Source organism: Vitis vinifera, chromosome 7, assembly GCF_030704535.1.
Source record: "Vitis vinifera cultivar Pinot Noir 40024 chromosome 7, ASM3070453v1".
Classification (NCBI taxonomy): Eukaryota; Viridiplantae; Streptophyta; class Magnoliopsida; order Vitales; family Vitaceae; genus Vitis; species Vitis vinifera.
In genome coordinates this window covers 6,373,869-6,401,092 of record NC_081811.1, presented here as the reverse complement: position 1 = coordinate 6,401,092, position 27,224 = coordinate 6,373,869, and the positions used below count along the sequence as shown (strand labels likewise).

The 27,224-nt window shown below is 30.0% G+C and overlaps 1 protein-coding gene across 5 annotated transcripts; it reads right to left on the bottom strand.

Moving 5' to 3' along the window:
- Positions 1-237: 237 nt before the first annotated feature.
- On the bottom strand, positions 238-14,305 carry LOC100251570 (ethylene-responsive transcription factor ERF098). 5 transcript variants are annotated; one of them, XR_786235.3, is made up of 5 exons: positions 14,113-14,305; positions 11,502-12,644; positions 3,614-3,746; positions 2,416-2,579; positions 1,251-1,656 (listed from the first exon to the last, which is right to left on the bottom strand). XR_786235.3 is itself a non-coding variant. In XM_059737963.1 (3 exons), the coding sequence occupies exon 3, from the start codon at positions 785-787 to the stop codon at positions 317-319; it is 471 nt and encodes a 156-aa protein (XP_059593946.1). In that variant the 5' UTR covers positions 788-844; positions 2,416-2,579; positions 3,614-3,745; the 3' UTR covers positions 238-316. The 5 variants fall into 5 exon arrangements, 1 of the variants encoding a protein (XP_059593946.1); XR_009466024.1 differs by lacking the exon at positions 1,251-1,656 and adding an exon at positions 2,067-2,289 and having other exon boundaries at positions 3,614-5,556; XR_786234.3 differs by lacking the exon at positions 1,251-1,656 and adding an exon at positions 2,067-2,289.
- Between the last annotated feature and the right edge of the window lie 12,919 nt (positions 14,306-27,224).

Sequence of the window (27,224 nt, the reverse complement as noted above, 5' to 3'; positions counted from 1 at the left end):
AAGTCAAACTATGGTATTATCAAGAACCAAACCAACAACATATATCATTCAAGAAACACAATTAAAAGCTCCCAAATAGTAGTTGTATCATTGTATGCCGGTTAAATCTTACAAACAAGAAGGAACAGAGTACAATAAAAATCGAAAAGGGAACATAGAATATTGAAATATAATAATAATAACAGAGGTGGAATCCTGAATCCATCATTTTCTTTCTTAAACCAAAAACAGAAAATATTAAGAAAACACGGTAACATTGAATAATGGTATAAGTCAATGATGATTATGTTACAATCCCCGCAAGTTCTGAAAACCTTCACTCGTTCTTGGTTTTCTTTTCCTCACACTCAAGAAGGTCTTCTAACAACTTGTCATCCAAGTACTCAAATTCAAAAACTTGTTTTTCATGCACATCCCTAGTTCTTTCTGTATTCTCAAACATCAATGAGGATGATGATGGCGAAGATGATGAAGAGCAAGGAGGTGATACAACAATTTGACGTTCCTCAGGGAACCTAACTGATGAAGAGTGAGAAGGACAAGCAACATTTTCATATTCCTCAGGGAAGTTGAGAATGGCTAAGGGACCCCTCATTTCATAAGCTGCTCGATCATAAGCTCTTGCTGCTTCCTCTGCCGTAGTGAAAGTCCCAAGCCACATGCGCGCTCCTTGCCTAGCTGGGTCACGAATCTCTGCTGCAAATTTTCCCCAAGGCCGCCTTCGCACACCTCTGTATCGTACCTCTCCTTTCTCTTCATTGGATTTTTCTTTAGAGTCTGGTTCCATGTCTACCTCAATGAGAATACTAACTTACCCCTAATATTTATACTGGATGGGCAAAGCCTACAAATGGCAGAAATTTAAGGTGAGATCTTCCAATAGGGATGGATTCTCAGAAGACTAATTTTGTATGCATTCTTGGTGACAATTTTTTATCAGGTTGCTTCTTGTGATGTCACACAGATGACGTATCCCTATTTCATCATCCTCCTAACATCACTAATTCATCATACAATAACAGAATGTCAAAAATAAAATAATAAGAAAACATAAATCCCGCTACTTTATATATTATTACTTTTTTCTGCATTGGTGCGGATTCTATTCTTCCATCTAATCTGGTTGGTGTGTGCAGGCACTGATGGCTATGCTGTAAATTAGTTTATTTGTATTGGGAACTGAAAAGCAATAAGAAAATATAGATCCCTCTATTAGAACAGAAAGGACAAGTTCTATTTATAGTTGTAAATATATATAAAGATGAGATCATATGGCTTACGTATGTTGCAAACATCACATGCTTGTTAGATTAAGTTAATGATGAGATCATACTGCTTATGTGTGTGTGTATATATATATAAATCTCTCTATGTCACTTAATGACGATAGAAAGGAGAAAAAAAACCCCATGTTGTCAAGTGCTTACGTCCCTTGGTGATGATGATGAATCGAAAGCAAACAAAGAGACCAAGAGAGTTTTGACCTTGCAGCACTGTGCCCCCACCATTCTACATACAAGACCTTTCTACCCTCTTCATGAACTGTCTCATGAGTCATGATTCAATTGCGATTTGAGTTCAGTAATTTGCACTGATACTTGGATTTCACCAGCTCTAAGAAGAGAAGATTCCAATAGTCTTGAGAAATGGTTTGTCCTGAGAAACAAGGGAGTTTTGACCTTAGAGGAAAGAAGGAAATATGAGAAAGGAATTGAAAGGAATTTGAGAGAAGCATCATAGTTTTACTAAGACATGTACCATACAAACCTGGTGAAATAATGGTGGAGTACAACTTTTGTGTCACGACCACTGCTACTCAAAGAGAATGCAATATGAATCTATTGCAATTAATTGATTTGGGCCTTAACCAAACCATGTAATTTTGGCATTTATAATTGATGAGTAAGATGCGTGGCAACAGCCACAAAAATACCCCTTGACATCACATCTATCCCATTGCTTTAAGCTCATGACATCCCAAAAGATCAATAAGACATTAAGCACTTCTCATATGAAATTAAGGAGGGAGATACTGATAAGTCTTCCACATTTATCATAAAAATGGCTGACCAGAAATAAATTCATGCCACTGAAATATAATAAGGGAAAATAAATGTACATTTCGCATATTTTACATTTAGCATATCCCTGCCCCAGAACACCACAATGATAATAAAATAAATAAACAAAAAAAATGAAAAAAAAAAATTCAATGAGGAAAGCCTTTCCAACCATGTCCGTTCTGATTTTTATATAGATCTTGGAAGAAGATAATCCTTGGCTCTTTATCTACATATATCATCAACAAAAACAAAACAAAACCCATGAAGAAGGGAGAATGAAAACATCTGATAAATCGAAAATGACTTATGTGCAACAGATCTTATATATGAGGTAAGCTCATAAGTTCCATACCTCACTAATATACATAACTTAAGCCTGAAAATCAAGACCAATCTTCCATCCAGTGATTGACCAATTTACCACAAGCCCAATCAAAGTGCCAGAGCAAGAAATTACATGAGAAGCAATTCCTTCCATAGAATCAGCATATGATTGTTCTTGTGCCACTTTAAAAACTGCACCAGTAATCCCATACAAGAATTGCAACAATGATGAGGATAAAAAACCATGGCCAGTTGACATAAAAGGAAATTGGAATCAAAACAATATAACCAGTCCCAGAAGTTTGGTATTGACGGAGCAAATACATTAGAAGATATTCATTCAATAAAAGCAATAGGCAGAAAATCTATATGTGCACATCATCTATTAAATGTTCATGAAAACTCTAAATCATGCATATGACACAGACCATGTTAAAATATTTACACACTCAACATTGTAACAAGCATAGAAACATTAACATTCTAATTAATTTAACGAATATTGTCCATGATTGATTTTATAGAGTGGCTTTTGTTTAGTTAGGTGAAAGGTTTTCGTCTTTCTTTTTGCCTAGCTCTTGGGTGTTGTTTGTATACTTCGCGAAGTACTTTTTTCACCGTTTCTAGCCTTTACTAATACAAACTCTTATTTACCTATTAAAAAAAAAATTAATGAATATTGTAAAATTACGAATATAACATTTCTATGATGACCCATCCAAAGCCAAAATTGCAGCTGGATTTACTCATTTTAGCTTTATCTTTAGAATGACGTTAGTCCCAATGTATATTAGAAAAAATGTCACTATACCATTTGGTTATCCAATTGGATAAAAATGGTTCTATGGAAGACAATACACTAAACAACCAAAATGCCCTTGAGGCCAAGCTCAAGTAATAAAGGGTTTATGGGAGGTTCTAGGTTCAAGTCAGAACAAAGACAAAAATATACCAATACACTAAGCAACCATAACACTGCAAGAAACTGGGAGAAAGACTAATGATCACAAAAAGCTAAAAACTTACTGAAGATTTACCTGTCAAAAGCTGTAAGGAAGACTGGGACCAACAAATATATTTAATGATCTATCATTCGGAAGTACTATAACTCAAATGTAAGGGATTGCATACATGTGAATCAAATCCAAAGTTTATAAATATGAACCAGCTGAGATTGCACTGTCAGATTAAATCCCAAATGAAAAGAATTGTGACATATCAACAACCTGAGGGAGCCATGCACATTCTTCTAGTACAAATTGAATTAGCTTCTTTTGACATAATGTGGAACTCTCTGTTGACCTCCATTGATTGCTTAAAGTGGAATAACAGTATCAACAATTAAAATAATTTAAAGTCCTGTATGAAGAAAAAGAGAAGAAAAAGGAAAATGAGATTGCATTCACACTTCTTTTGATAGGCAAACACAAAATATAAAAAAGCATTGATAGGGGGTCAAACCCTAGTACATAGGAAGCATATAACAAACACAAGAAATACCAAAGAAAAGAAAAGGGGAATGTTAAAGGATTATTAGTAAGAGTTTTATTTAGCTAGGGTTATGGTATTCAGCAAACAATACACACATACACACACATATGTGCTATTTTATAACAGAATAAGACAACTTATAAAATCTATATTAAAAGCCCACAAAAGTATGAAACCAATTTAAGCTCATTAAATTAGGCTTAAGCCTTGTATAATATTCCAAAAGTCCAGAAAGGCCCCAAACCCATGAAAACCCTTTAAATATTTGTGGCTTAAACCTCAATATAGCCTTAAGGTTATAAACCTTAATCAGGCGAGATTTAAGACTCAAATACCCTAATTGAGACTTAGCCTTAAAACTAATTCACAAAGCCTTAAAACATAAGCCTCAAGGCATACGCCTTAATAGCCTTTTAAAACATTGACTACAGTACTGATGTTGCTGTAACCCCACTATAGTACCCAAGTCATAGTACCACTATAGTATCCCACACCTGAAAGTATCTGATCCAAGTGTTATGCCACTCCTTGTGCCCATGTTATGCAAGTACTATTCTTATGTCTGTAGTACAACAATCCTTCTCTATGATTGTTGGTGTGTAAGATGTGTATCACCCATGTCATGTTATGCAATTATAATGCAAGTTCCTGCCAATGTTGAAGTTGACTAACATCCCTTTGCTTTAAAGATAAGTGTTGTAGTTCTTATTTTCTCCCTTCAATAGTTAAATTATGGCATTCGGTGATCACAAATTTGGAGATGGTATTGGTATTCAAATCACATTAGTGACAGAAAAGAGACCTAATTATTTATTGTGGGCTAAAGCTATGAAGGACCTGAGGGTGTATATTTTTTTTTTTTTTATCAGAAACGAAGAAAAGTATATTAATAGAGGAAAAAATACAAGAAAAAGAAGAGATACAAGAGAAAGAGAAGAAACCAAAAGAAGGATGAGAGGTCCTTCCCACAAAATAAAAACTGAACAAAAGAGAAAACACTCAACTAAAGAAAACTAAAAACACAGAAAAAACCAACACTCTCAAACTTTTGAAGCGCAAACCGTAGTCCAGTTGAGTTGTAAAACACTTAGATATTTATTGTGGGCTAAAGCTATGAAGGACCTGAGGGTGTATATTGAGACAGAGTAAACTAAAGCATACTGTTGAAGATAATTGTTTTCCACAAATCAAGGAGTTATGATGAGTAATACGATCATTTCAGTATAATAATATGGTTATGGAAGAGTATGGAATCCTCTGTTGGTGTCAATTGCATGCTTCTAGAAACTATAAAGGAGATATGAGATGCAGTTAGAGTGACATACTCCAAGAAAAAATATATATATTTTTTCCAAATCTGTAAGCTGCAAGGATATTTTTAAGACAAAGTAAGACAAGAAATCTTTGGGCATTATGCATGTGGAAGAAACTAAATTGCTATTAACTATTGTTTACTGATATAGAAATTTAGAAAAGGCAAAGAGAAGAGTTTCAGGTTGTTAATTTCTCTCTATCATTGATTGCAAATATGTTGAAGTCAAACATAGTATATTGGCTAGTGAGAAAAGACCATCTTTTAGTAATGCCTATCTTTAGCGTATTGATCTATAGTCCTCTTCATTGGGGATTTAGGATACTTCAGCTCTTGCATCTTCAGGAACAAGTTGAGGTGGTCAGCCTAATTGAGATCAAAACCAAGGTTTAGAGAGAGGTAGAGATAAATGTTTCTAGCAATGCATACATTATGGCAGAATGAATCATATCTTTGATAAAGGTTGGAATAAGTTTGGTCATCCTACATGAGCTAATCACATTGTGCAAAATTTATGTTCCTACCATTGTTAAGCTTGCTGGCAATAATCAGTCTATGACCTTGACTCTGGATGACTACAGCAAAATAAAGCAACAGTCTTCTGAGATTTCCTATTAGTTTAACCTCAATGCTCCAACTATTACCTTGGCACATTTAGGCATGCATGCTCTTCTTGCTTTTGGGTAGTCTTCTTCCCCTTGGATTATAGATTAGAGAGCTGTCACTAGTGAATCCTCATAATTTTCTAATTTAACCAAGTCTTCTAATGCATCCTTAGTCCTACTGGATCTTCATCTTTTGCTCTTAATCAAGGAGTGATCCATCCCATTCCCTTGTTTTGTTTTAAACTTAATTCTATTAGTATGTACCCAAATTTCCTATTAATTTATCATCTATTAGTCAATTTACTAAATAATTTAATTGTGTTAGATGTCTTTTTTTCTTTTCAATGTCTTTTTCACGATCTCCACATGAAGAGGAAGATTTGTGGAGGGTGTTTGTTTGTTTGTTTGTTTTTTTGATAGGCAACATTTTTAGGGGGGCTTAAGTTAGATAGGCCCTACTATCTTAATAGTCAGTCTTGATTTCAATCTTAGGGAAGGAAGATGTGAAATCTTGAAGCTCTTTCTTCATTTGTTCCTTCTTTTCAAAGTCAATGAGTTTGAGCGTGAGTCTTGTAAACTTGACCAAAACCATAGGTTATCTTTCCTATCCTTTTGCTTTAATCCATTCATATGTTTGGGGTCTATGTCACATCCCTAATGTTCAAGAATTTAAGTATTTTTTAGTTTTATTGATGATTGCCCTCAAGGCACATAGTTATTTTTGTCAAAATAAAGGTTCCAGTACCTCATGCATTTAAACACTTTGTTCTTTCAATTGGTGTTCTTATATGATAATGCTCTTAAGTATGATGATAGTTTCCTTTTTTGTGTGCTTGTGTATTGGAAACGGAATTATCCACCAGTTTTCATTTATTTACACACCCCAACAACAAGGGATAGTTACAACAAAAAAAACTCATCACATATTGGATGTTGCTTGTTCTATTATGTTTTACATGAGTGCCAAAATTTTTTTAGGGATATGTTATTCTCAATGCATGTTATTTGACAATCAGTTATCCTCCTCCACATTCCATTATAGAACTCCATATCTTGTGTTATTTTCTTATCATCCTCTATTTTCTCACCCTCTTGGGGTTTGTGGGTGCATTTTCTTCATTCATAGGTTTTCTCCAAACAAAGACAAGCTTGATCCTCATTTATTAAATGTGCATTTCTTAGATACTCTAAAAGCTTAGAAAATATTTAAGTACTCGAATCTTGTGTCTTATAAATTAGTGCTACTGTAACCTTGTTTTAGTCTACCATTTATTTTTACATCATGTAACTAATTGAGCCTACCCCATACTCTTCCTCTCCCTGTTGTTACTGATACTTCTCCATGTAAGAATTACAAACCATTACAAGTATATCAGAGGAAACAAAATGAGTAGGGAAGCAAATTAATCTCAACCTCCACCTCCTCTAAACTCTTCATAAGATGATCATACACCACCTACTATTTCAAATCCCCTCCCCCCCGCTTTCCTAGTCTCCCTCCCTCCCTACACTTAGGAAAGGTAAATACAATCGTACTCATTATCCTTTTTACCCATTATATATCTTTAGATAACTTGTCCCCTATCAATCTTTTATTCATGCCTTGTCATATAGTTCCATCACTAAGTCTTATCAAAATGCTTTAAATCACCATGGGTGAAAAAAGGCAACAGAAGAAGCAATGAATGCTCTCTTTGATAAAAGAACATGGTAGCTTACTGCCTTACCTCAAAGGAAAGATTTTGTTGGTTATTGGCGAGTATCATCTAGATGAGACCACAAAATGATTTGGAACTCGATTAGTTCAAAAAGGGTATTCTCATATGGTGTGGATTAATTTAAGAACTTCCCTTGTTGCCTTTCCAAATTTACGACATGTTTAGATTCCTTGTTTGTCAATTTTTTTTAGTGGAGTCAACATCAACTAGATGTGAAGAATGCATTTTTATAATTTGAACGAGGAAATATATTTAGGCCAATCATTTGAGTCTATTGCTTGAGAGGGAGTATGAAGTTAGAGTTTGCAAATTAAATAAAGCTATTTATGGATTAAAATAATCTCCTAGAGCCTACTTTAATAAATTAATTATTATTCTTCTATCAATTGGTTTTAAATGTATAATTTTGACCACTTTGTATTTGTTCTCAAGAGGGAAAACGACATCAAATACTCATTGTATATGAAGATGATATTATTGTCTCTTATAGTGATGTTACAAGCATTAAAGAAGTGAAAAGTTACTTGAAAAAGACCTTTAAGATCTTAGGTTGTTGTGTTACTTCTTAGGCCTTGAAGCTACATATAGTAGAAGTGAGACCGTATTGAATATGTTCAATGAAATTGGCATGTTAAGAATGAATCTAATCGAAATGCCTATGGAACAAAATGTGAAACTTAACAGAGATGATAGTCTTGTATTTTCATATAAAAGAAAAATCTTTAGTAATTTCATGAAAGTACCTAAGTAGATTCACTAGGAAGCAATGTGCAAAATCCTAATCCTAAGACATCTCAAAGATACCATAAGTATGAAATTGCTCCATAAAAGAAGGTTTGGCTCCATCCTTGATGTTGTGAGCTTTTCAGGTAAGGATTGTACAAAATTTTCAACTATCAAGAGGCCCCCTAGTGGATATTGTATCTCTATAGGTGGTAACTAGTAAACTATATGAGTAAAATGCCTAGTCCTAATGTAGGATATAAGGTTAAGGCTCATACAATGTGTAAGATAATGTAGATCCAAAAATTTTTACGCAAGCTTGGGTTTTCTCTTCAAAAGCCCTTAACTATGTATCATGATAATCAAACTGCAATTCACATTGTGAGTTACCCATGTTTCATGAGAGGACCTGGTAAATTAAGGCTGACAATCATTTTACCACTATTGTGTGTGCCAAGCTAGGTCTTAGGAGTATATACACCCCAACTTGTGGGTGAGTGTTAAAGGGTTCCAGGTAATAGTTTTATTAAGGGTTAATTTAGTCTTTTATGGTATTTTAAAGACTATGTGCATATGTTTTGTATTAATTTGTATAGGCATAAGACAACTTTTTGTCTCAAAATAACAAGGGAAAAAGAATGAATGGGCCTAACCCTAGAGGCCAAAAAGAAGGCCTTAAGCGAACCCTACCAATTAAATCTAGAAGAAAAACTTCCACCCCCTCTTCCCAAACACATATGCACACACACAAAAGGAGGGAATCTCTAGATAACAAAAATAAAGACATAAGGAAAAATGTTTTCCAATTTTAACTTTGACAACTTCAAAGCTCCTTTGATCCTTTCGCTTTCAATGCACCAAAACAAGCTCATGGGTGTAGTTTTTTAAACTTCCACAAAACCTTGTTGGCTAAAGAGTGATCTCTTAACATAACAAGCCATCACCCAAGATATACCAAAAGGTTGAGCCACCACACAATGAAGTAAATGTGACTAGTTGACTACTCTGCCTACAAAAGCAACACTAATTTATCAGGATCTTTCTCTTTTTTCACCAACTGATCAATAGTAAAAATCTTCCTCCAAAGAGCTTCCAAGAAAAATAAATAAATAAATAAACAATAAAAATCAAAACTTACCTTGGATGGACACAAGAAGCCTACACCACTAATAACACAAAGGAAAAGAGCACCTTGGGAAAATATTTTACTGTAAATGCTTGTTTAGGTATCTTCAAAACCTAATGCTAAATGGAAGATAGCAATTCATACCTATGAGGGCAAACAAAATTGACTAGAGAGAGGTTTGAGGAGAAGGCAGTGTCCACTTTGAGACCTTTTGGGGATAAAGCTCTAGTCATAATGGATATCTATGGCTTTCTAGCCACAGAATTGTGCAGAGCTTACGGGAGTAATTGAAAAGTTATTGCCACTTCACCAAATACATCTACAGAGGGTTGTCAAGTTCTTGGTGCAGCAATTTTTGCTAGTGAATTAACCAATTCCAGGTTACATAAACATTTGTGGATGGATATAGAGACAACATATGATTTTTTTTTTTTGATAAATAAGCACGAAAATAGAGACAACATATGATTATGTTCAATTAAATTAACTTCTTTACCCATTGAACCAGATGGTTCAGGAATACATGTGTTGGCTTGATAAAGACATGCATCTCAACAGTAAAATTTTTTATACTAGTGAATAGGACCTTCAACTGGCTTCTTTGAGAATTCTAGGGGGTTTAGGCTGGAAGCTACCTTATCCTCTTGCCTTTTCATCATTATAACTGGAGGCATAGAATGATTAATGAAAGTGGAGGCAGGTGCATTTATGAACTTTTGGGTGGGACTGAGAGGGGAGGGAGAGGAGCTCGTATTGCAAGCACTACACACAATACCTCTATTTCATTTCATAGGCTGAAAACAATTTGCTAAGAAGTTGATAATTCATCCCCTTTCAAGCTTGCTTTGACTCGCAAGGTAAATCTGAATAAAAGTAATTTTTCCAACAGGGACATTGAAGATTTCTCAAAGCTTTTATTGTAAGCGAGATCCAAGCCTACCATTCATGGGGGTCTTTTGCTAGGAGCTTGTCACAAGGCTGAAACCTTGGAATAGGTAGTACTTGTCAAAAGAAGGTAGAATGATGCTCATCAAAAGCACCCTGTCTAGTATGATAGCCTTCTTCATCCATAAATATATCTCCGGCCTTTATCTAGCCATTGTTATTTCAGCTTGGTGATGCATAAATATGAAAAGCTGCAGAGTGACTTTCGCAGGGCAGTTGTCAAGAGTAGAAGATGCATTTAGTTGGATGGGATTTGGGTGTTTTTTTTTTTTGATAAGTTAGATGGGATTTGGGTTGTGGGCATAATAGTGAGGAAGACTCTAGCATTTGAAGTAGATGAAACAAAACAAGGTGTGATGTGATGCATATGGAAAGAATGCAATGGAAAAATCTTTGAGATGAAAAACTGTCAAGTTTGAAGCCGAAAGAGTTATTTCTTCAATAGCTGTTTTAATGAATGCTTCTAGCTATTACTGGTACAAGAGGTTCCTGCTTAAATTCCATGCATAGGTTGGGTGGAGGATGAAAGGACAGAGCATTGTTCAATGCTATAATATCTGGAAAATGTACTTATGTTATCCCCAACCCAAAAAAGAAAAAAAGAATGTCCTGCCCTCTATTTTGGGATTTTTAATATATATTTGCTCTTTTTTCTATTTAATCATAATGATATTGAAATAACACATCATATGAGTTAAGGCATGCATACCCAGTCGACTGGGTACATAACTAACTAAATAGCATAAGTAGTCATTTTGTCCTGTTTTGCTGAATTACATGTTTTCAACAAGGAATCAATCAAATGTCCATGTGTAAGTTAAATGAAGCAAAAGGAAATGAATATGGCTATGCTATGAAGCTCAACATGTCTACAGTTGAAGGTGATAGAAAGCTTCCACTTCATAAAGCATGTAACACATAAGGGAGGAAATTACATGTCCCAACAGTCATGTCCTCCCAAAAAGTTATCTCAGTATTATTTAATGAAAAAATAATTTAAAAAAAAAAATTAATTGGACTTTAAGAAAATTTTGATTAAATTATAAAGCACTCATATTACTCTCATCATATGGCAAATAATTAATCATTACAATACAATTGTTTTCTGCGTTCAAAGCTAATTATCCACCAATATATGATGAAAGAAGCTAACCATCAACATAACATGAAAGAAGCGAAGGGAAAATTACGTACTCCACTTATCATATCTTGATCTGCAACAGTATCACCCAACAAACACTTGGCCACTGCAATGGACAAAATATCCTTATGATGTAGCCCCTTGATGCATTCTCAGCCAAAGAATCCAGTGTAGCAGCACTAGGAACAGTCCTTCCATGTTGCAATCAGCTTTTGTCACAGAGAATAAATCAAGAACAAAGAGAGAGCCAATGAACCAATACAGTCATATTAGAGTCCAGAGGTGAAAACTGCCCTGCCATCCATTTGCAAGACTTATAGTTGTTTCTTTTTTTTCTCCAAATAAAAGTGATTGCGCTGAAAGTTCAAAACTGCCCAAAGCAAATGCCAAAAACCAATCTCTGGCCAAAGCACAGATGGAGAGTACAAATAACAGTACTGACTCTGCCAGAGTAGAAAATTGCTCAAGCGGGTTTCACCAGAAGTGCGAATTAATATATCAGGATCAGGTGCAACTGCCATATACAAATGCTTCTCAATATCTGTTAAATTTATAAGGTCCTGTGCTTCACCCTTTTCATATCCTTCAAGTTTAGTTAAACCACAATCAACTCCACTTGCCTTTAGTTCTCTTATCTCATCCCATTTTTTTACACAAGATTCTTCAACAGCATGCATAATCTCATTGGTGGAAGTATAGGCAACACAAATTGAAAGCACCGCCTTGGAGTTACAGGCAGTGACCAGCATAGCCCGCTCTGCTGCCAACCTGACCGGTGCACTCAAGAGTTTCAGATTCCCTATAAAATGAACCCTAACTCCAAAGTGGTTCAAAATGCTCTCTTCATTAATTAACTGCTCAATCTTTTCTTGCATCAGATCCATCACAGATTGAACTTCTTCAGGACGTCGTTTAAAATTTTCAATGCTGAAGGCATAAATTGTTACATATTTCACGCCCAACTCATATGAGTACCTGAGCATGGACATAAGAGCTAAGTACCCAACCTTATGACCAGCCCCTTCTATCAAATTCTGCTTCTTGGCAAATCTGCGGTTCCCATCCATGATAAAGGCAATGTGGTTAGGGATGGGACCAACAGAAAGAACAGAAAAAATGCATTTTCGCAAAAAAGTGCCCAAATTTTCAAAGATTTGGCTTCCTCCACTGCCACCACGTTTTTCCATATCAAAGCCCTGCACAAATGTTAAATCTTCTCAATCAAAATGGCCAGTTTATGGAAGAAGCAAACATCAGTGTGAATTGTTGCAATAAATAATTGTACAAGTAAAAGAAGCCCACAAAAAGCCCATGACTTGCATGAAGAAAATAATCAAATAACACATGACCTATTAATTGGTTTTATTAGTCAGCATAAAAAAAAACCAAGGACCTTGTGCTTATTTTTCATAGCACCTAAGGCTCTCAAGTGGGCCTATTAGATTTACAGTATAGGGGACTATGGAAAACACCACCAATTAATTCCAAAGCAGTGCTCTCAATCTGTATTGTCTACATTTTACAATGAGATTTTCCATGACGCTCAATAATGTAGAGAAGAAACATGGAACTGAATTAGAAATGAAAGCAACAGGCGCCTGGCTATGGCTGAATTGATTTGAAGGGAATGAAAACAATATAAAATTTTGAAATACTCCATATTTAATATATATATATATATATATACACACACACACGTACCAAACCACATAGTCCCCACATTTCAGAGGGAAGTAAGTGCTTTTTTTCACGATTTCATTTAGAAAATAAATTAGTCTTGAACAAAAAAAACCTGAAAAAATAAAAATTGATGACTTGTACCATGGCTCAGCTACACCATGACTGAGACTAATGCCAACCATGACATGAAACATCAGAGAAGATGGTTTACAAAACTAAACCGGAAGCAACCTTGAGCAAACTCTGTCCCATATAGAATAGAATTTACTGACATGGAGAACAAACTTAGAATTGAAGCCAATGCAGAGAACCATGCATATTGCATGAAAATCAATGTAACATTGAATTCACTCTAACCAGATGCAAAAGACATCATATATGAACATAAATAACTTAACACTCAACATACAAGCTGCATCACTGTCAAAATTGATCTGAACCCAAACCTACACTCAATTAAAAAGGATATGGTGACATAAGTAGATATAAAAAAAAACAGTGAAAATTTGAACTTACACAGATTTTAATGATTGACACCCCATATTAAACCATAAAATATACTATTGCAGTGAACTAATATAACGTTGGATATCAAAATACCTAAATCAAAGCATGTAGATTAATAAATAAATCAAGTGTTCAATGTTATATATGCATCAAAAAACCCAATCTCATTAAAAAGGCAATCTGAACTTCAAATCAACTCTCCAGGTAACAGAGAAATAATGATTTAAGCACAATATCAATTAAAACTCGTAACCTGCGATCTGTGGCCCCAAATCGACTACATACAAAATATATAAAGGTGCGTAAAGTGTAAACTGAAAAAAAAAAATAATGAATCTTAGATTTTTCATCTATTCGGAATCCGAAAAAACAAATCTCTACTGAAATAACAAAAAAGGTAACACTGAATTTTTTTTATTTTTCCAGCATTTTCTCGGGAAACAAACGGAGGTTGAGGGAGTGGCAGAGACTGGATACCTTTTCGACGTGGTAGCGACGGAAGGAATCTGGTTCTGTTTTGTGAACTCTCGGAGCACCGATACATATAGACGAGTGGCGGAAGGCGGGGGTCTGGTCGCTGGTCGGTGGTCGCTGTCACGTGACCTTTCGTCATCGACCTTTGTGTTCACCCATGAGAAACCTCCACGTTACGATGTCAGGGCTCACGACCTGCTCATCTCTTTGTTGACCCTTTAACTTTAGTGATTGTCTCATTTAGATATACTAAGATATTACTTCCAACGAAATAATGACACATCATTTTTTTTTTAAGGATATAATATTTAATATTATTTTATAAATTATTTTATATATATATATATATATAAAACAAAATAACGGAATAAATTTTTAAAAATGATACATCAATAGGATAATCATTAACAAGTTTCGATATAAATTTTCATATTTTATAACAATATATTATTTGCTTATCAAAATATTTTTTAGTATAAATAATATCACATTTTTATATTTGATATTAAAAATATATAATAAAAAAACGATTTTTGAGAAACCCAAACTTCCTTTTCAAGTTTAATGAAAGATTTTATATTTAATCCGAGAAATCAAAAACTCTTTTTTAATTTAGTATAAATTTTTATATTCATTTGGTTAATTTTGTTAAAAAATTTATGATTTATAAAGGAATTTATATAAAAGTCACAAAAATATTGCTATTTGCAGAAACTTTATTTTTCCTTAAAAAGTGTTGTATCAACATTTAATAAATTTTTTTTATAATATTAATATTATCTTTTAAAAAATATAAAATTCTTCCACTTACTTGAATTTAAAAAAATATATATCAAATTGGCATTAATATTATCATAAAATATTTTTGCAATGTATATTTTAATGCATAATTTTTTATTTATTTATAAATAATATTCATTATTAAACTATTTAAACTTTTATTAATAAATTTTTTAATTATATTGGTAAATAATATTTGTAATATTTTATTATATATTATTTTAGGTAACATAGATCTATTAAATTCTATTCTCTTTCAAACTAAAAAATTTAATTATTACTTAAATTTTTATCTCATAAATTGATAATATAAAAAATGAAAAGAATGAATTTATAACGAAAAAGAAATACTTCAAATTTGATTCCCTTAAAAAACATTTCATTGTCCCAAGATCGTCATTACGGCCTATTAGGTAACTCTTTCAAAAATAATTTTTAAAAATTGTTCTTTCATGTTTTGTAAAAAACAATAATAATAAAATATAAAAACATTATTTAGAAACCTAAAATATTTTTAACATATTTTTGAATATATCTTAAGAATAATTTTTATATCCAATATGCTTGTATAATTATTTTTTAAAACAATAGAAAACTGTTTTTAGTTACAAAACACTTTTTTTTTCTTTTTTCAAGATAATAGAAAACTATTCTTAATCCATAAATTTCTCCTAATATATATATATATATATATATATATGCTTGGATTTAGTAGTTTTTTAATTATTTTTAAAATATAAATATGAATATTATATAATTTTTTAAGAAGAATTAGAAAAAGGTTGATGCTACCTGGATTTAGTCATTTTTATTATCTATAAAATAAATATATAAATAATTTTAAATTATGTTTTTTTTATTTTTAAAATATTAAATACATTTGATAATCTTAATTTGGAGTTTTGTCTTTAAAAAAGTTGAGAATAATTTTTTTTTTCTACTCTTTTTTTTTTTTATCATCACATTTTAAGGAAAAAATTAAACAATTTATCCAACTAACTTTTTTTTGAAAGTTTTTTTAAAATTGATGATAAATGTAAAAAACAAAAATAAAAATAAAAATGCAACCAATCATATCATAATTTAATCCTATGAATTTAAATGTCACTCTACTTGGCCATTATGTAACAAAATTTGCAGCATTAACCTATGAATTTGAGTTGCAATAGACATATTTGAGTTTATAAATATGAGTTTTAAATTCTTTTTTCTTCTATTAAATTGTCAAAATAAGAACTCTCCAATCATTTTTTTTTATCATAAATAATCTTCACAAAATAATATAAATAGGAAATATTTTTATTTCATTTAGGAATGAAATCTTTTTATCCAATCTTAATATTTGTATTGTTATTATTTTTTATTCTTCCTTAATTATGATTATCTTTATTTTTAAAAAAATTAATTCTAATTTTAAGGGTTATTTAATTAAAAGGAATGAAATAATATTAAATTTCTAAATTTAATCCTTTACACTTTTTTTTTATTTTATAAAAATACCCTTCTCTCAGTTGTAATTTTTTTTTTTTTAAGTAAATAACTTCCAAAAAACTTACACCATGTTTGGTTCTCAATAAATTTAAAGGAAAATGTAATGGAAAGAAAAAAAAAAAAAAGGATTTAGAATGTGTTTGGTATTGATCTAGTTGAAGTGTTTTTATTAAAAGTGTTTTTCTTTTACTATATTTTTATGAAAAAAACTTTTATGAAAATCTAGAAAAGTAATTTTAATAGTGTTTTTAATAATATATTGCATAAATACAAAAACTCTTTTTAATAATAATAAATTTCACATTTATTAAAAAAAGAAAACATTATAATAAATTGAAAACTTTTATTAAAAAAAATATATAAACATTTATATTATTAAAAAAACTCAAAAAAAATATTTTATGAAGGGGAAGTGAAAGAGGAAAAGGATAATGAGAAGGAAACAAAGATGGAGGACGGTAGGAAATGGTGTTTTAAAAATATTTGAAGTGTTTCTCTAAAAAACACTTTAGTGTATTTCTAAATATTATCAAATACTTTTTTTTTTTTTACTTAAAAACACTTATAAATGTTTTTAAGACTTTTAAAAATCACACTAAAATAGGCTCTTAGTATTTTTTTCTTTTTTAATTTTTGAGAAAATTATCCAAAAAGGTTATAAGTAACTCATACTTGATGAAAAACATTATTAAAAGTTCGTTTGATAATGATTTTAGAAAATGAATATAATATTTGAAAATTTATCTTTTTAAATATTAAAAAAATTAAGAATTTGTTTAATAATGATTTTAAAAAATATTTATAATTTTTTTAATATTTAAATGATAAAAAATTTTAAATCTTAAAAATATTTTTTAAAATTTTACCAATTGTTAGACACCAAAAGTCAATGAATACCAACCAAAAGTGAAAGAAAAAAAAAGTTTGAAAAATTGCCGGTTCAATTATGTTTTTTTTTTTTTCTTTTTCTTATTGTCATGTTACTATCAACACAGATAAGAAGTACGAGCAATTGATATCTAGTGAGTAGGGAGGACATGCTACATCTTTAATGGCATTCATGATGCCTCCCTCGCAAACTGGTTTTAAAAGTCATCATCCCACGGGATTATTCTAGAATGGTGACCATAAGTTATATTATGACATGTTTCAGAACTTTTTTTTTTTATCTTTCTGCTTAATAATAAAAATTTAAAAATAAAAGTTGAAAAAAATGTTAGGGTTATTTATTTATTTATTTATTATTAGAATTATATTTTTAGAAATAAAGATAAGTTAATCTTTATTTTCTTTTACTAAATTTATTTAAAGTGTTAGAAATATTAGATTTATTTCCTCTCATTTTCTCTATAAATATAGAATTTGACGAAATTATGAGGTAGAAAATAAATAGCATTCATGCATTCATAACAGCTTTACGATTTTTAAGAAGATGATAAAGTCAAGGAGATAACAAAGAGTGAGAAAAAATCATAAGGAGGTTAAAAAAAAATAAAAAAAATAAAAGCAAAAATAAAAATTAATAAGAAGATTTATGGTTTGTTTGATAACTGTTTTTTAGAATAAAAAAAAGCACGTTTGATAATCAAAAATTATTTTTTGTTTTTAATAATATAAAATATAGTTTTTAAAAAAAATGTTTTTTAATTATTTTTTATTATTTTCATTTATTTTCTAAATATTGTTTTAGAAAAATAATTATATAAATATATAGAATAATTAAAAATAAAATGTTAGACATAAAAATTATTTTAAAATGTATTTAAAAATATTAAATGTATGGGCTATTATACCATACGGCTGTGCATTTGTTGTATCAAATTGAAATTAGAGACGTGGCAACTAACAAGTAATATATGGTTATTCAATAATTAATGACTATGATTAAATTTAAGTTCAATTTCATTACGTCTTTTTAGATTTGGTGTGAATATAATTAGTCATCATTGATTTTAAATTTCTTTGATTAACATGCTTATTCATGAATTCCTTTTATAAAAAAATTATATTTTAAGAGAGATTTTTAGGTAATTTTTTTTATATATATTATTGAATATTTAAAAAAAAAAAATTTATTCTCTAAACTGAATAAAATTTGAAACCCTTTCTCACCCAATCATGTAAATATTATCTCGATCTAAAGGGACTCTTATAGCTTTAAGAAAGTGTTTATACAAATAGGGTTAAGTAGACAAATACCTTATATCGAACTAAACAAGTATCCTATATTGGGTCGATGATTGACTCACACCTAACAATATAGATATTGTTTGTTTTTACCCAAAAAAGTTTTTATGGTTTTAAAACGTGTCTGCATAATTAAGAAAAGTTCATACTTATATAATGACATAAACTATCTCCTATCCGATGTAAATATCACAAAATTAATATTTGAATTTAAAATAAATTACATTCAAAAACTAATTAAATCAAATTATATTTCAAATAATGGATTTTTTATCCACTTATTTTAGACGTGACTTGCATTCAAGGTTTTGATTGTGGCTATGAAGGTCAAAAAAATAATCTTTTACTATGGTTATATTTCATGCCTTTATTAATCCTACAAATTTAAATCTATGCTCTACCATTTGTTAATTATAATTAGCACTACTCATTTAAAATTGTAACAATTGTTTTAAAATTGTTTTTTATTTCCTTTTTTTTTATGTAATTCATTTGTTTCGAATTTGGTGACTCATTGTAAAATGAAAAATTAAACTTTCTTCCCATTGAAAACTAAAAAAATCGATAAAATCAATCCAATCCAACTAAATCTATTTGAGAATTTTAAAAACTACCATCTCGATTTTAGGTTTTCGTCAACAAAACTAAATCGACATTTTAATAAACCCATCTCATTTATAGTGTTTTAATATTTGATTTTTTTTATTATGTTTATTATAATATATATTTTGTAAGCTTTATTAAAGTAATTCATTATTATTAGACTACCATCAAATCAAATTTTAAATTCATTTATTATATTTTGGGTTAAGTAGTTGAAACATAGTTTCAAATTAAAATTCAAGTGAATTATTAATTATTTTCAAAATCAAATTGGACTTAAGATTTAAATTATCTTTCATCAAACTAAATTAATTATGGACCTATAAATTCACAATGGAAAAATGAGAATATGGGGGATATTTGTCTCATACAATTGATACAAATAAAAGGTGATGGTGGATACAACTCATGCAAATTATTTTTTATTTTTAAGAACATAAAATATGATATTTTTGAAAAAAAAAATTTAATTATTTTTTATTATTTTTATTTGTTTTCTAAATATTGTTTTAGAAAAATAATTATACAAATATATGGAATAATTAAAAATAAAACGTTAGATATAAAAATTATTTTTAAAGCATATTTAAAAATATTAAAAATAAGTTAAAAATATTTCGAGTTTTCAAATAAACTTTTGTTTTATAAAACATTATATAACAATTTTCAAAAACTGTTTTTTAAAACTATTTTCGAAAACAATTACTAAACTCGAGAGATCGAGAGTTTTAAGCAAATTTAGAAATGACACCAACCCTTAACCTTAGAATAGTATAGATTTTAAATATTAATAATTATGGGCCTAACATATTTTAATTAGGGTGTTCCCATTGTGTGAACATAAATTCAATCATAAAAATATTTTATTAAATTCACAATAAAAAAAAGAGAGAGAGAGAATATTATGAGTAAAGTCGTAGAAAATCAAATGCAAATGAAAGATGGTGGTTGATACAGCTCATGCAAATTAAAGAAAGTCAAATACTTATGTACGTTGTTATTTATGAATGTACTAGTTTCAAACTATAGATGACATTATGCATGTGCACGTATCGCCCTTATTTCAACTAGCATCTTTTACTTTAGATAACGGTATTTAAGTGCATTTATGGTACGAATTGAAGTTAGAGACCTAACAAGTAAGATATCACTATTCAATAATTCATGAGTATGATTGAATTTAAGATCAATTTCATTACATCTTTTTAGATTTGGTGTAAGTATAATTACTCATCATGGGCTATAATACCATACGGCTGTGCATTTATTGTATCAAATTGAAATTAGAGACGTGGCAACTAACAAGTAATATATGGTTATTCAATAATTAATGACTATGATTAAATTTAAGTTCAATTTCATTGCGTCTTTTTAGATTTGGTGTGAATATAATTAGTCATCATTGATTTTAAATTTCTTTGATTAACATGCTTATTCATGAATTCCTTTTACAAAAAATTATATTTTAAGAGAGATTTTTAGGTTTTTTTTTTTTATATGATTAAACAATTTTCTTAAAAATAAATTTTATTCTTTAAACCGAATAAAATTTGAAACCCTTTTCTCACCGAATCATGTAAATATTGTTTCGATCCAAATGAGTTCTTATAGCTTTAAGAAAGTGTTTATACAATATAGGGTTAAGTAGACAAATACCTCATATTGAACTAAACAAGTATCCTATATTAGGTCGAGGATTGACTCACACCTAACAATGTAGATATTGTTTGTTCTGACCCAAAAAAGTTTTTATGGTTTTAAAATATGTTTGCATAATTAAGAAAAGTTTATATTTATATAATGACAGAAACTATCTTCTATCTGATGTAAATATCACAAAATTAATATTTGAATTTAAAATAAATTGCATTAAAAAACTAATTAAATCAAATTATATTTCAAATAATGGATTTTGTATCCACTTATTTTAGACGTAACTTGCATTCAAGGTTTTGATTGTGGCTATGAAGGTCAAAAAAATAATCTTTTACTATGGTTATATTTCATGCCTTTATTAATCCTACATATTTAAATCTCTACTCTACCATTTGTTAATTATAATTAGCACTACTCATTTAAAATTGTAACAATTGTTTTAAAATTGTTTTTATTTCCTTTTTTATTTTTTTTATGTAATTCATTTGTTTCGAATTTGGTGACTCATTGTAAAATGAAAAATTAAACTTTCTTCCCATTGAAAACTAAAAAAATCGATAAAATCAATCCAATCCAACTAAATCGATTTGAGAATTTTAAAAACTACCATCTAATCGACATTTTAATAAACCTATCTCATTTATAGTGTTTTAATATTTGATTTTTTTTAATTATGTTTATTATAATTTATATTTTGTAAGCTTTATTAAAGTATTTCATTATTATTAGACTAAGATCAAATCAAATTTTAAATTCATTTATTATATTTTGGGTTAAGTCGTTGAAACATAGTTTCAAATTAAAATTCAAGTGAATTTTTAATTATTTTCAAAATCAAATTGGACTTAAGATTTAAATAATCTTTCATCAAACTAAATTAATTATGGACCTATAAATTCACAATGCAAAAATGAGAATATCGGGGATATTTGTCTCATACAATTGATACAAATAAAAGGTGACGGTGGATACAACTCATGCAAATTAAAGATGGTCAAAAAGTAATTTGGACCCATAAATTCACAATAAAAAAAAAAGAGACTATCATGGATATTTGTGTCATATAATTGACATAAATAAAGGTGTCGGTCCATACAACTCATGTAAATTAAAGATACTCAAAAAGTAATTTGAATGTATCTTTATTCTTTATTGAATGGTTTAGGTTACCAAGCATGTGAAATTATTGTCTGAATTCAAACCAGAGAGTCAAACAAAGTGATCTGTACATACGGAGGAAAATACTTAATGGGAAAAAACCATGATATTGTAGTGGTACCTACCAACACGGTATTCCAAATCCGTGGTGAAATCCTACCATATTAGTTGGTTTCCAGTTTTTTTTTTTGTCTTTATCCTTTATCATTTTAAATATATTTATTTAAAAATATATTTATAACCCCGAAATTTATCCCAATTTTGAATCCAAATTTATTTTATATTAATTTTGAATCCAATTTGATCCTTAAATTTTAAATTTCATATTATTTTATATTATTGTTGGTGAATTAATTTGAAATTTGTTAATTTGTGCTAAATTAGTTGATAATTTATATGGTTGTACTCATTTAAATTATTTAATTTGAATATGATATTATATTGTGATATATTTTGGATGTGGGTTTGCATATTAAATTGAGATGATTTTGGTTATGGATTTAGGTTTATATATAAAATTAGGCTTGAATTATGGTATATTAAGTTTGGGTCTAATGGAATTTATTTTAATTTATCATGTTTTGGGTTTGATTAATTGAGTTTATATTTTGGCTATTAATTTGAAAATTTTGGATTAGTGCCTATGACATGTGAGATATTTTTGTTGTGTTATATTTGCTAATTTGGGCTTATATTGATTGACAAAATTTGTTGGACTAATTTGAAATTTGAATTTTGGCTTGAATATCTATTGTGAATTTTATTCATTTCTAGATATTTATATTTGAGCTATTTTTATTTGTATGAGCCTATTCTACAATTTTGTTGGTTGAATACGAATTTATGACACGTAGAATATGAGATTTCATGGAAGAAAGTGAGACTCAAAAAGTTGTAAATGGAGCATTGAACTTATTGTAAGTTTGTTTGAATACACGTTTTATTTCCCACTTTTATTTCTATTAGTTCTTGTAAATATTCGTTTATATATATTTATTGAGTGTGTACAAAATTGAATATTGAATAAATAAGAAATTTTGTTTAAATAAGAGGAATAATTTAGTAAATATGTGTTAATAAAATAATAACTTAAAAATATTCTTTTTAATAAAAGAAAGTTTTTTATTAGTAAAAATTCAGAAAAAATGCTTTTAGAAAAATCCAAAAAAATTGTTTTTAATAATAAGTGTCCAAAAATTTATTTGTTTAATAAAAATTTTCCAAAAATTGTTTTGTGAATAAAGTTGTTCCAAAAATTAATTTTTAATTAAAAATTTGTTTGCAAATAAAGTTATATATATTTTTAAATAATTTGTACAACTCACTTTTCTTAAATGAAAATATTTTTTAAAAATAAAATTGTAAAAATTCATGCCTTTAGGGTAAAAGCAAGTAAAAATAGTTTTTTGTTGTCAAATTGAATCTTGTAATAAATTCTTTTATGCAATAAGTGTAAATAATTTTTTTTGAAAATTAAATACAAATAAAATTGAATCAAATCACTTGAAGAAAATGTTTTGAAAATAAATAAATTAAAATCACTCATTCAAAATTGTTTTTTAATAAAATCCTTTGAAATTTTCAGAAAACTAATTTTTTCAAATATTTTTTTTAATTAGTTCAATAATCAATTTGCATAATTCTATTGTTATTTATTTTGTACATTCTTGTAATTTTATTTTTTCATCATTTTTGTATATGTTGTTTTGTTCCTTTAATCTTGGTATCTATGATTAATTAATTAATTGATACAATTCTTTTAATTTGTTTAGTAGAGACCGTATGTATACAGGCTTAGAGGGGTGTTATGACTTATCATTATACCTTTCCAATAGGTAATCTAATCCCCGGACCTATTTGGTTTTCCACATACTGTCTTTTCCAAATAAGGAGTCACACTTAGGGTTTTCTTTCTTATTTTGTTTTCCCTTAAAAAAAACAAAACAAAAAATAAGTGGTGACTCCAAATTTTTTCAAAAAAAATCAAATTTTCACTCACGTGAAAAACGCGGGTCCACAATATTATTATAAAATAGTGAAATAAAAAATTTTAAATTGCATATAACAAATCTAAAAAAATGAATCCATATCGATTTATTAACATTATTAGTAATATTAAAAAAATTATTTAAAGATTTTTTTTTTAAAAAAAATAGATTCATATAAGATTTATTTACTATAAAATTCATTAGATAGAGAAAAAAAAATATAGTTTACCAAAATTAGAAAATGATAAATTTTATCTATTGTAAAAAAGTATTTTATCATAATAATAATATCGTAAATATAATGTATTTCTTACCCTATGTTTGGTAATGAGCAATATTTTCAAAATCAAACTGGTCATTGAACGAGAAAAGTTACAGGTTCACGATTCACAGGTCGGACCGACGGTCGAATTGATGATGTCATAAATATATATTTGATATATTATTGAAAATTTAAAAATAAAAATAATAAATTATATCTATTTTGACAGTATTTACTCTATTTGTTGAGTTTTGCATAAAATTTTTTACCTATAGATGTCAATCAACCTAATATTTCAATAATTTCAATAAATTAAAATTTCAATGTGAAATAAATAAAAAATAAAAAAATTCAAATATTAAACATATCATTACAATTATAATAAAAAAAATTAAGAAATTAAATATAAAACATAAAAAAATAAAATTTTAAAAACAAAAATGGAAGGTGGTAGGAAGGTAAGGTGGCTGGTGTTGGAAAGTCAATCTTCCTAAATCTTCCATATTAAGAATAGATGATCTGTATATGTTAGTTTTCCTATTGTAATTCCTGACTTATAGCTGGATAGCCTAGATTATAGTAAGCTAATTCCTGACTTGTAGAAAAAGATCTTAAACCTCCTTGTATAAATACACACTTCAACATCAATAATATTATTCAGCCAATTCCCTCTGTCATTCATCTTTTCATGGTATCAGAGCAGGACTAAAATCCTGATTCATCGCTGCACTCTAATATCTCGTGTAACATCTCTTTTCTTCAATCATCATGGCAAAATCAGAGATTCCTACAGATTTCTCAAAGACAGATCTCTCCAATCCCTATTTCACTCACCATTCAGATTACCCAGGTTTGGTTTTGATTTCCAAATCTTTGAATGGAGACAATTATTCGGCTTGGAAAAGGCCTATGATTCTAGCTTTAAATTCCAAGAACAAATTGGGTTTTGTTAATGGCTCGATCAAGGCTCCTTTAGAAGAAATTGATCCTGAAGGTTATGCAACTTGGTCACGGTGTAACGACATGGTTCACTCCTAGATCGTCAATACTCTCAATCCAGAAATTGCGGATAGTGTAATCTATTATTCTACTGCTCATGAAGTTTGGGAAGATCTCTGTGAGCAATTCTCTCAGAGCAATGCGCCTCGCATCTTTGAAATTCAGCGAGATATTGCTTGTCTTCGATAAGAGCAACTCTCTATCTCTGCCTATTACACAAAATTGAAAGGCCTGTGGGATGAACTAGCTTCCTACAACGCTGCAGCACATGGGGCACAACAAGATCAACAAAAATTGATGCAATTATTGATGGGTTTGAATGAATCTTATAGTGCTATTCGCGGGCAAATCCTTCTGATGAATCCTCTCCCTTCTGTCCGCCAAGCATACTCCTTTGTCTCTCAAGAAGAAAAGCAGCGTCTCCTCACTTCGATGAACGCAGTAGCGGAATCTGCCGCAAGTGCTGCTATGGCCGTGCGCAACAACGGCAAGTCTTCGACAACTTGGAAGGATGGAATATATCGATTGAACACAAGAAGGATGGAATCAACTGATCGCCCCTCTGGTTCTCATAATTTCAAGGTGAATCGGTCTTCTCAGTAACAAGATGGCAGACCATTTTTTGATCAAGATCGGCGCCGCATGGGTTCTAGAAGAGGACGCCCCCAGTGCTCGTATTGTGTAGATATGGGTCATTGGGTCCAAAAGTGTTTTCAACTACATGGATACCCACCAGGCCATCCTAAAGCAAGAATGAACTTAGGCTCAAACTCAAATCGGAATAAAAGTTTTTCTGCGGCTAACTAAGTTTCTAAGGCAGATGAAGGGAAACCTACAGTTGCATTGTCAGAAGCCCAACTCAAGTAACTTTTGTCACTTCTTAATAACCAAGATGAAAACTCTAGTTCCAAAGTGAATGTGGTAACAAAGCCAGGTTTGTCCAAAGTCGCTTCTCGCAATTGGATTATTGATAGTGGGGCGACGGATCATATTACTTCATCCTCTAAATTATTGCATAAAGATAAAAATTGATCGTTACTGCCCGTATTGTTGCCTAGCGGAGAAAAAACGAATATTGTTACGAAAGGGTCTTTGCCTCTGAATTCCGTCTATTATCTACATGATGTCTTATCTGTGCCTACATTCAAAGTTGATTTAATATCAGTTAGTCATTTGACAAGAGGTCTAAATTGTTCAGTGACGTTTTTCCCTTATTGGTGTATTTTGCAAGATCTGGCTACGAGGAGAACGATTGGTTTGGGTAAACAACGTGACGAACTATACTATTTGGTGGCACTAGCGATGAATAAATCTTTAGCCAACCATTCCTCATCCACAAACCAACCAGCTTGCAATCTCGCCATCTCTTCCACCGATCTCTAGCACAGTCGCTTAGGCCATGTATCACCTTCTCGTTTGAGTTTCATTGCCAAGAATTTTTTGAATTTTTCTGTTCAGTCCAATAATGCTTGCCCAATATGTCCTTTGGCTAAGCAAAGTCGTTTACCTTTTGGTACTAGTGCTATTTTTTCTACTAAACCTTTTGAGATTATTCATTGTGACATTTGGGGTAGTTATCGATACTCTTCTCTGTTTGGTGCCCATTACTTTCTCACTATTGTCGATGATTATACACGTTTACATGTATATTTTTAATGCGACATAAAGATGAAACACAATCACTTTTAAAACGTTTCTTCAGCTATGTGTTCACACAATTGGACTTTCGCATTAAAACTTTTCGAAGTGACAATGGTGGAGAATTTACCTCACTTCGTTCTTTTTTTCAAGATAATGGTGTCATCTTTCAGCATTCTTGTGTTTACACGCCTTAACAAAATGGGGTTGTGGAACGCAAACATCGTCATATTTTACAAGTAGCCCGAGCTTTGAAATTTCATGCTCAAGTTCTCACTTAATTTTGGGGGGAGTGTGCTCTCACTGCCGTACACATCATCAATCGGTTACCTTCACCAGTATTGTCTTTCAAA